This window comes from Phocoena phocoena, chromosome 3 (genome assembly GCF_963924675.1).
Source record: "Phocoena phocoena chromosome 3, mPhoPho1.1, whole genome shotgun sequence".
NCBI lineage: Eukaryota > Metazoa > Chordata > Mammalia > Artiodactyla > Phocoenidae > Phocoena > Phocoena phocoena.
The window spans coordinates 159,780,077-159,790,771 of record NC_089221.1 but is presented as its reverse complement, the minus strand read 5'-3'; the positions used below and the strand labels follow the sequence as shown (position 1 = coordinate 159,790,771).

General features: G+C 44.8%; 1 protein-coding gene across 2 annotated transcripts in view; it reads left to right on the top strand.

Annotated features, from left to right (window-relative positions):
* Window positions 1-2,221: 2,221 nt before the first annotated feature.
* AKAP8L (A-kinase anchoring protein 8 like) overlaps window positions 2,222-10,695 on the top strand; it is a 29,795-nt gene continuing 21,321 nt past the window's right edge. Inside the window, exons 1-2 of one of the 2 annotated variants that reach the window (XM_065874088.1) lie at window positions 2,222-2,322; window positions 9,042-9,116. In XM_065874088.1, coding sequence (XP_065730160.1) covers window positions 2,310-2,322; window positions 9,042-9,116 — 88 coding nt within the window. In that variant the 5' untranslated portion in view covers window positions 2,222-2,309. The remainder of the gene's footprint in view (window positions 2,323-9,041; window positions 9,117-10,695) is intronic. The other variant, XM_065874089.1, reaches the window with a different exon arrangement.

Sequence of the window (10,695 nt, the reverse complement as noted above, 5' to 3'; positions counted from 1 at the left end):
TGGGATGAGAGCACCTCCTCTTTCAACTTTTTATAAATTAGTTTAAAAAACCCAGTAAATTTTTAAAAGTGATGTAAGCTGGATGAAAAAAAAAGTTCAAACTATGCAAGAGCTTACAAAGTAATGTGGGAGGCCCTTCCCCACCCACAGTTGTGCCGTGATAGCTATGTCAGTCCTTGAAAGGGTTGAATACAATTGCCACAAAGGGATCTTTTCCTAACACTTGTGAGCACACCCCTTCTCATAAGCAGTTTTACTGCCTCTCTAATGAAGTTGGCAAATGAGGGTAAAATATGGCTTTGGTACATGCTGTGAGGGAAGCTATGGGATCCAGGAGAGATGTCCTGGGGCCCTGCCTTAGTTTGGAGGGCAGGCAGGCATCCTTGAGGGTGACACTGAAATTAGCCCCACAACTGGAGTGCACATTAATCAGAGTTTTATGTACTTCATATATGGAGTTTATCAGTGCATCGTGAACCTTGTCCCATGTGGCAGCAAATTCTGCGTGAGGCCCATTTTTGGAGGAGTTGTTAAAACATTTTATCATGGGGAATTCTAACCACGCAAAAGTGGAATAGTAAAATGAACCGTCATCTACTCATCAGTTATAAACTCATGACCAATGTCTTCAGCTATAAGCCCTCCATGCCCTCCTCTTTCCTCCATCTGAATTACGGTGAAGCACATCCTGGTCATCAGATCAATTAATATATTAACGTTTCAGCATATTTCTCTGAAGGATATGGACTTTATTTTTTATTATTATTTTTATTTTTTTGCGGTTCGCGGGCCTCTCATGTTGTGGCCTCCCCCGTTGTGGAGCACAGGCTCCGGACGTGCAGGCTCAGCGGCCATGGCTCACCGGCCCAGTCGCTCTGCGGCATGTGGGATCTTCCCGGACCGGGGCACGAACCCGTGTTCCCTGCATCGGCAGGCGGACTCTCAACCACTGCGCCACTAGGGGAGCCCGGATATGGGCTTTAAAAAGTGCCATCGGAAAAAGAAAGTGCCATCGTTAAAGAAATGGGCAATTCCTTAATATCAAAAAGTGAGCAGCAGCATACTTTTTTTTTTTTTTTTTTTTTTTTGGCCATGTGGTGCGGCATGCAGGATCTTAGGATGCGGGAACTTAGTTCCCTGACCAGGGATCGAACCCGTGCCCTCTGCATTGGGAGCACGGAGTTGTAACCACTGGACCACCAGGGAAGTCCCAGTAGCTGTATAAGTAAAACAAAAAAAAAATGTAAAAGTCATACAACTTGAATTTTCACAAGCACCATTGAGCATGATTTTCAGTGTCTGTAGCTCTGTCAAGTCATCTCTTAGAAGTTATGAAATGTCTCTGACAGTGTATTCCACACATCCCAGTGAGGGTGCTGAGGAGAGAGCTGGAGCCCGGCTGGGCTACTTAATGCAGGATCTCCGAAGTCCAGAAGAAACCAAGAGGGGTTTAGAGGGGTAGTTCCAGCTTTGACACTTAAGTGTCAAGGACCCTGAGCAAGTTCATGAATTCCAAGCCTCAGTTTTCTTATCTTTTAAGCGGGAGTTTTAAAAAATTTCCTCACAGATATGAGGGGGCATTTGAAATGATAATACAAATATAGTTATTAAGTATATAATATAACCATGCTATATACTTGTTATCATTATGAAACGGTGGATAACAAAATGTAACATTTCTTTAGAGCACCCGGCACCGGACTGAATTATTTGCATACATTATCTCACGTATTTGAACGTGTGCCCAGTATCTTGTTTGGCGCTTAGTTGTAATTTTCACTCCAACGTGGTTTTCCCGTATTCGTTTTCGAGCTCAAGGCCAGAGAAGTTAGGAAAGAGCGTAGGTTGGCACAGCACCCCCATGGCAGATCCGGGATTGGAGGTGTGCCCTGCGCTGTTAGACCCGGCTCCCTCCTGCTGGCCTCCAGGGCACAGACCCTTCTCCAGCCTGACTGCGCTTGGGCCCCAGGTCTTTCCGTAGTGCACAGCTCCGCCCCTTCGAACTCCACAGGATTCCACCTCCAGGCCGTCTCCTCTGAGCCAATCACCGTGGTCCTGGGATAACGGGAGGCGGGAGTAGGGTGGGGCTCTCACGAAATTGGCACCACCTTCAGCCACTGGCATAAGGACGTTTCGAGATGGACAGCGGGGCTATTCAATAGGCGTGAAGCAAGGTCCGGAGCGAGCCAATGCGGTCGGGAGGCGGGGCTCAGTTGTGTGTAGAAGGAGGCTGGGGGGTTGTCGCCGCTTTCGCGGCCTCTGACGCGTGGAGCAGCTGTTTGAGTCTTCGGTGCAGCGTCGTTACTGCCATGAGCTACACAGGTGGGCCCGGCAGGGTGGTGTGGGGTCGGGTCCGGGAGGGGAGGGACAGGGATGTGCCAGAGCCGCGCCGGGCTCGTCCGTGCCTCCCCCGGGGCTCGGACACTGCCCTCTCTGCGGTCACAAAATGGCGCCGCAGGCCCGTCGCCTCAGTTTCGCCCCCCTCACGCCTAGGCGTTTTAGTTCTCTGTGTTGGCAACTTTGGATCCCGGCTCCCGGCCGCCAGAAGTCTTGGCTTCTGTCGTCTGTGTCCGTGGGCCTTGGCCTCGGCGCCTGAGATGTCTCTTCCGTTCCTGGCCCAGCCCCCTGGGTCCTCGACGCCTCAGGTCGCCCTTTCTCAGGCCTCGGCCCTTCAGGTCAGTCTGCTGACTCGGCTGCCGTCGCCATTGCCATACTGTTTCCCGCGCAGTTTCCGTGCAGATGCCGCAGCTGCCCGCATCATCCCCCGCTTTTATCTGCTTCAGGCTGGGAGAGGCGCCAGGCCCGGCGGGGGGATGAGTAAATCAATATATGAAGGATTTGGGCTGAATGGGAATCTCGCGTCCTTAGGGACTGAGCCTGAGCCTTGTGGGGAATGGCTAGCTTCCGCGTTAACGCATTCCACATCTGTCAAATTCATCGTGTCGGGGTTGAATAGACACTGGAATACTGACAAGAGCTCCTCAAGCGTTTTATAGAGAAGGGCAGACCATAATTGGCAAACAGACAAACATAGTATATATCGTGGGGTGTTCAGTACCTTGAGGGGGTCGCTGTATAACATGGGGTGGTTGGGGACCTCTGAAGAGGTGACATTTGAGCAGAGACCTGAATGGAAGGAGGGAGTAAAGGATATCAGGGGGCCTTCGACATAAAGACGCAGTGGCAGGAGCTGCCTGACTGGTTAAAAGATCAGCCAAGGCGATCAGTGGGACTTGAGCTAAGGGGAGAAGGGGGGATGATGAGATTAGAGAAGGGGCCATAGGCTATGCTTGGGTGATTTCAGATCATCCCTGGATGAATTCAGAGGCTGCCTGAGTCTGCCTTGGGAATAACGGATGAGGCTTCTCAGCCAAGAGCCTCCCTTGTAATGGGGGTATTACAGGCGTGAGCATGTGTGGTTGTTGGGCAACCAGCATTCTACTTGGAATGTTTTTAGGACTGAGAATGGAACCTGAGCCTCTGGGGCTGCTCTATAGGCTGCTTTATATTGGCCTAGACAAGAAGGTAGTGTTAGCCCTCCAGGTCAGGAGCTTGGCAAGAACTCCAGTTTTTAAAGCAACCATCCCTTAGCCCAGTGGTTCTCAACCGGGGGCAATTTTGCCCTCCAGGGGACACTGGCAATGTTTGGAGACATTTTTGGTTTTCACTTCTTGGGGTTGGGAGTGCTACTAGTGCATCTAGTGGATAGAGACCAGGAATGCTGCTAAACATCCTACAGTACACAGGATGGCCCCACTGGAAAGAATTATCTGGCCCCAAACATCAGTAGTGCCGAGGTTGAGCAACCCTGCCCTAGCCTTTGTGTACCCTTCCTGGTTCAGGAGGAAAGTCAGTAGGGTTGTTGCTGACATATCTGGAATTGAGATGTGATCCTTTTCACCAAATCTTACTGAGAACTGGAAGACAGTTCTGTGGTTATCGGGGGCAGGATTGCTGAAGAAACCAGGGATGAATGGTGGGGGGCTGTGGGGTAGCTTAATAATGGACCATTTGTTTTTTTTATAGACAAGGAAGCTGAGTTTAGAGAGGGCACACATGGCCAATTCTGAATTTCAACTCCACATCTTATAGGCTGTAATTCTGGGTTTGAGTGGGCACTGAGGTAGCCAAGGTAATGAGGTAATGATTAGTTTTTCCTTGATTTTGATCAACTGAAAACCACAGTAGCTTTATAATGTGAGTCTTTCCCTTTTAAGAAGCAGACCACCGAAGTCAGAGGCATATAGGGACTTCCCTGTGGTCCAGTGGTTAAGACTCCACGCTTGCACTGCAGGGGGCATGGGTTCAGTCCCTGGTTAGGGAACTAAGACCCTACATGCTGTTCGGTGCAGCCAAAAAATAAATAAAGTCAGAGGCATTTTATGTCACATTTCAGACAACTGTTTGCCTGTAAGGAGAACTTCTGGAGGCCTTGAAACAAATGTTACCATTATTAGTAAGCATAGAAGGTGATTAAAATAATTTATCTTTTTGATAACTTGTCCATTTTTTGAACCTAGTTTCTTTATGTGTACTTGAGAAAGAATGTTCCATCTCCAGCACAGACGGGGGGAGATTGGAGCAGTGGAAAAACAGGACAAAAATTCAGAATCGGGTCTTCAAACAAAGGTCTGAAATGCTACTAATCATTTTATAGGAATATTTATTATCTCACATATTTTCTGTGTGTTAGGAATGCACAGGTGGTTTAGCCTGATGGTTCTGGCTTGGGATTTCTCATGAGGTTACATTTTGGATGTTAGCTGGGACTGTAATCATCTGAAGGCTTGACTCAGGCTGAAGGTGACTCAAACTCATGTGGCTGGCAGGTTGGTGCTGGCTGTTGGTTCCTATACCATCTGGACCTCTCCACAGGCTTACTAGAGGGTACTCACTCTGTGCTGGCTAATTTCCCCCAGAGTGAATGATCTAAGAGAGAGCAAGGTGGAAGTCTCAGAAGTCACACTCAGTCATTTTTGCAATACCTTTTTGGTTACACTGGCTATCTCTATTAGTTTGGGAAGAGACAACGTAATGTCTGGAGGCAAGAATCATTGGAGGCCAACTTGGAGGCTGGTTATCACCAGATGGTAAAGGTTGGGGGCAACCTAACCCAGTTCCAATTGTCCTCTAATTTTTGTCACTTAATATCATTTCTTCAAAGAATCCCCTTCTAAAAGAAGAAGGAAAAGAATAAAACTGAGAAGCTTTGTGTATTTTTGAGCAAAAAAGATGTCAGAGAGGCCGGCCAAGAGGGAGGGGCTGTGATACAGAGTTATAAATCCATGGTCTGACCTTTCACTTTATATGACCAAAAACTTGCTTATTTTATTTTTTCACTCAGAGCTTATTTTATTATTTTTACTCGGAGCTTACCAAGCTGGTAAATTGAACTAAGAAGAGAACGATATCGCAGCCAGACAAGAATTTGTTCATAATTGGAGCATAACTGGCTAAAGAAGGTTCTGCCCTGGAGACAGTATCGTGGAAAAGAATATTAATGTGGGGAGGACAGGACTAGAGCAGTTTGCCGTTGAGCTCTGAAGGTTTGATGGATTGTCTTTCCTTTCTCCCCGGGGAGAATCAGGCCCCCTCTCCCCTGAATATACATAGATCTTTTGCTCCATGGCTTTCGTGTACTGGGTTCCAGCATGTATTTCTGTTAGCCTGTGGTAGGTTCCAGTTGCAGCTGCAGTACATACCAACCACATTACCTAAAGTCTGGAGCCATTTTGCCAGTGGCAGTATTGCTGAACAGACAAGTTTCCAGAAGCTAGTTGAGCAAACGGTGGAAAAGCCCCGTGTAAGGTACTTTTTACCCTGTGAGCCTTCCCCACAGGTCAACCATCTTTGGAATGCTTTCAGTGTTTCTTGTGTACAGTTATTGATTATCAAGGGTTAAGATGTAAGTATCTCAGGAAGGTCTTGGGTCCCTGGAGGGAATCTATTCCAGTGTGCCCTCTTTAATTAGGGAAGGTAAAAAATGTTGGATTTGTATACTTCTCTCACCGGCTCTCTCATTCCCCAATGCCCAGTCTCACTTCTCTCCTCTGGGAAGTAAAGATAAAGTGTGGGTCCACTGATCCTTATTTGAAACCCTTGGAGCTGGGTGTGTTTTGGAATTCTAGCTTGAGAGGACATTCCACAGACCTGCACTGGGGTCTGGGGCAGCACCTTGTAATTAAATGAAGAAAGATAAAAATTATCCTCACAGGTCAGTTTTGCCCCAAAATGAGTGTTGACACCACATTTGAGGAGAACACTTGGTTTTCAGACCATTTTGGAATTGCAGGGTTTGGTTTTAAGTCCTTTTTGGAATTGCAGGGTAAGGGTCTTGGCCCTGTTCCTTTTGTTGGCTGTGGTGAGGATGAAATGAAATAATGCAGATAAAGCTCTTAGCACCCTGCAGGGGAAACACTTGTTAAGTTGGCTGCTGTTGCTGTCATCTTTGTTGCTTCGGTCTTAAGAAATGAACATGATGTGTTGGTTTCTGCTGCGCTGTGAAGTGAATCAGCCATGAGCATACACACATCCCCTCCCTCTTGGACCTCCCTTCCCCTCCCCCCTCACTTTCTCCCAAACCATTTTGATTATGACTTACTGCCTTCAGCCTCTTCCTTGTCCAGTATTGCCTGCATACCCGCCTTTTGACCTGAAGGGGCTGCTTTGATCATATCACTTCTTTGTTTAAAATTCCATTAATCGTTCATTGGTAATTCCAGAATCGAGTTCAAATTTAAAGGCATATGAGGTCTCCTCCATAGATTCCTCTTTTCCCCCTTCCACTGTGGTCTCCCATTTTTGTTTTACTGAAATGCTTTGGTGAGCATGCGTCTTTAAAAATCTTAATTCACAGTTCTGATGCTGGAATATCCTACCTTCATCTCCCAGGTTTTCACAGTTACAGTTGTCCTTTAGGGTTCAGAACAAATCTCACTTTCACCTTGAAGTCTTAATCTCTTATCCATGGGACTGTCCCTTTTCTGAAATCTCCTATGGCTTATGTTAACTTTTATTCACTTAGTGTTTTTCATTTATTGCTTATATTGTATTTTTTCATGGTTGTATGTGATCTTTCCAGTTGTATTGATTAAATACATACAGATACATGTATTTACATAGATGTGGGGGGGGTCCACACATACATATACTCCAAGGGCCATATATCATCCTTAGCAGATATTGAAGTGTTGGAATTGTTTTCTTTGCCTTCTGTGTGGTGGAATTAAAGTAATGGTAACGAGGGAGGGCTACTTTATTGCTGTAAGAGTACTTTTTCTTATTACATTCACAGAAGAATGTACCTTGTTTTATTCACTAATCGTAAGATGAAGGTGTGTAAACTGACTTCTCTATCAGTTTGAAACTTTAGATAATGCCTCTATGTCCTGATTGTTTTTTCTGTTTGTTTTCTTTTTGTTTTTGCGGTATGCGGGCCTCTCACTGTTGTGGCCTCTCCTGTTGCGGAGCACAGGCTCCAGACGCGCAGGCTCAGCGGCCATGGCCATGGCTCACGGGCCCAGCCGCTCTGCGGCATGTGGGATCTTCCCGGACCGGGGCACGAAGCCGTGTCCCCTGCATCAGCAGGCGGACTCTCAACCACTGCGCCACCAGGGAAGCCCTGTCCTAATTGTTTTAAATGTTTAAAGAGGACAAGCATATAATGTTGCTTAACATGAAAAATGTTATCAAGTGGAATAAAGACTATTTGTTGTTAAAGAAAATCAATTTGGGGGAATTTATTTAATTGAAAACAAAAATATAAGTATTTTGAAACCGTTCTTTACCATGTGTTTCTTAACCATGATCTGTGGAGTCAATTTTATTTAATCCTTGAGACCTGTAAAAAGACCTGTATAGAAAGACCTTGTTTTTTCCCTACTCTGAGTATACTAAAATTAAAGAAGATATGTTTAAGGACATTTTCCTCAATGTAAAGAAAGTATTTGCTAAAGTAAAATTCTCTTTCACGTTAAGTTGCAGATCCATAGTTGATATACCTTTTGCCTTATGCACCGTGAATGTTAAATCCACATCCTAAACTTAAAATATTTGTGAGTCCTCCACAGGGCTATTTGTAAATGTTTTACATACTAGTCTTGAATAAACATTCAGTATTATACCAAAAAAGAAAAGAAAAGAAATGAACATGAAAGAGTGTCAACAAATATGTGAACGCCTACCCAGGGAAAGGTACTTTGTGTGTGCTTTTGTTGTAAATAAGTTACTGGAGGTTCTGGCTTTAATTTTTAGGTCATGAGTTGGCGCTGATGGGAACAGGCAAATATTGCCCCTTATGGTGTCTGTCATAATTTCAGTGCTAAGTGTAAATCATTTAAAAAATGTTTTAAACGTGTAGTTTTAAAGATAATGTCAGGATTCATCATAATCTGTTATAATCAGCATTTGAGAGCAGTAGTTTCTGGTAGAGGTTCAGATTTTCCTTACCTGGTACTAATTCATTTTAAATTGAGAAATAGTATGAGAGTTAAGAAGATAAGAAATTATATGTATAATCTATAATACTTATTTCATGTCAACATGCTAACCCCAATGCAATTGAAATTACAATTACCTTTGAGAGGTAATTGTAATACACACATTTTTTTATTGGAAAACTAAAAAATACAAAGCCGTTCCGGCTTCAGATTTGGGGGAATGGAAGAGGTATTATTTACCTTAACATTGTTCAAAACTGACCCCCCATTGTTTTTTGAATTGGAGCTCACCTTTCAGTGATTTGATAATAAATATTTTCCTCATTCAACTGAATCATTTGGGTACCCATTTATCAAAACAGGATACTAGTTTGAAGGTTTAAAAGTGTTTATCCAATTCTTCTGGCATAGCAAGTTAAACATAGCCTGCCTTTCCATTGGTTAATATGTTCTGGAGGTGTAATCAAAGCATTCAGAAGCTAGAGGTTTTGGTGGCTTTCCAGTGACGGGAGGGCCTGCCAGCCAGTCTCCACTGAAAGGTAGTCTTAGATCATTTTCATGCAACTTGTTTGGGAAAATTAACCACACTGTACCTCTGTTTAGGCTTTGTCCAGGGATCTGAAACCACATTGCATTCTACATACTCAGACACAACTGCTCAACCCACCTGTGATTATGGTAAGTGTGGGCCCCTGGGAATTGGAGGGTGCATGCTCTGCCTTCTTCTAGTGGCAGAGCAATCTGGTGTTTATTAGTTGCCTTTAACTTTGCTGTCACACTGTCTTTTCCAAAGGCAAACTTGTGTGAAATGGTATGGTGGGCTCTTAGAATAGCCAGTGCTTCCCTTTGGGGAATTATGGGAAAGATGTCTGTTATTGAGCAAGCTGGAGTTCTTGGGGCTGTAAAAGATTTGTTCCTTTGACTCTTTGACATTTTCTTAGAAGTACCTGTGGTCTGTGACAAAGATCTGGCTTCAGAAAATCCCCTTGAGGGTCTGGGAAGAACGGCCAAAGTCCAAAGGATTGGTCTGAGCAGAAACGAAGCCATTAACTTAGCCCCAGGGTAGTGCATGAGACTCCAGTGTGGGAGAGGCTGCCTGTCTGAATCTAGCAGGCCTTTAGAGTCACAGTCAGGCCAGCAGGCTCCTCACACACAGGGTTGAGAGAAGGTTTCTCATTGATTTCTCAACTCTGGACAGACACACTAAATCCCTAATTCAGAAGTAGCCACGTGACAGGATCCATAGATGGTCTGTTGGTGTCCTTCAGCAGCCCAGAACTGCCAGTAAAGCTGTCCTTCTGTGATCTGTGACCCTAGTTGTCTGTCAAGAAGGAGCCCTCTTTAAAGGATTTTGCCTTGGTTACTGAGATGTGTTATTGGTTTTACTGCCAATGTCTAGGGAAAGACTAAGCCTACACAGTCACATTCCCTCAGGAGTCACTGATTAGGTGGATATAAGTAAGCTCCCTGAAGAATTAGCAGATAGTCTCGGGGCGGGGGCGGGGGAGATTTAAAATGTTTTAAAAATTGGGCTTCCCTGGTGGCTCAGTGGTTAAGAATCCACCTGCCAATGCAGGGGACACAGGTTTTGTGCCCTGGTCCGGGAAGATCCCACGGAGCAGCTAAGCCCGTGCGCCACAACTAGAGAAAGCCTGCTTGCAGTAACGAAGACCCCCTAATGCAGCCAAAAATAAATAAATTAATTAATTAATTTTAAAAAATACTTAAAAAAATGTTCTGAAAATGAGTAAGGAGGTATCAAGGAGTTCATAAATGAGGAGAAACTTGGTTTGCATGGCTTCTCTGTCCTGCCCTCCCTGCCTCAACCCTTTGAATCAGACATAGTCCCACATCACACATCTTTTTTGAATTATTTTCCCTCAGGTTTATATATTCTGGGTACAGAGCATTTTATCAGATGTGCCATTTGCAAATATTTTCTCCCAGACTGGAGTTTATCTGTTTATTCTCTTGATAGTGTCTTTTGAAGAATACAAATTCTTCATTTTGATGAAGTCCAATTCATCAGTCTTTTCTTTGTTTTTGTTTGTTTAAGTCTTTTGGCCGCACCACGCGGCATGTGGGATCTTAGTTCCCAGACCAGGGATTAAACCCGTGCCCCCTGCATTGGCAGCGCGGAGTCTTAACCACTGGGCCGCCAGGGAAGTCCCAATTTTTCCTTTAATAAATCATGATTTCTGGTGGTGTATCTATGAAATTTATGCTTAGCCCAAGGCCACAAAGATTTTCTCCTAAG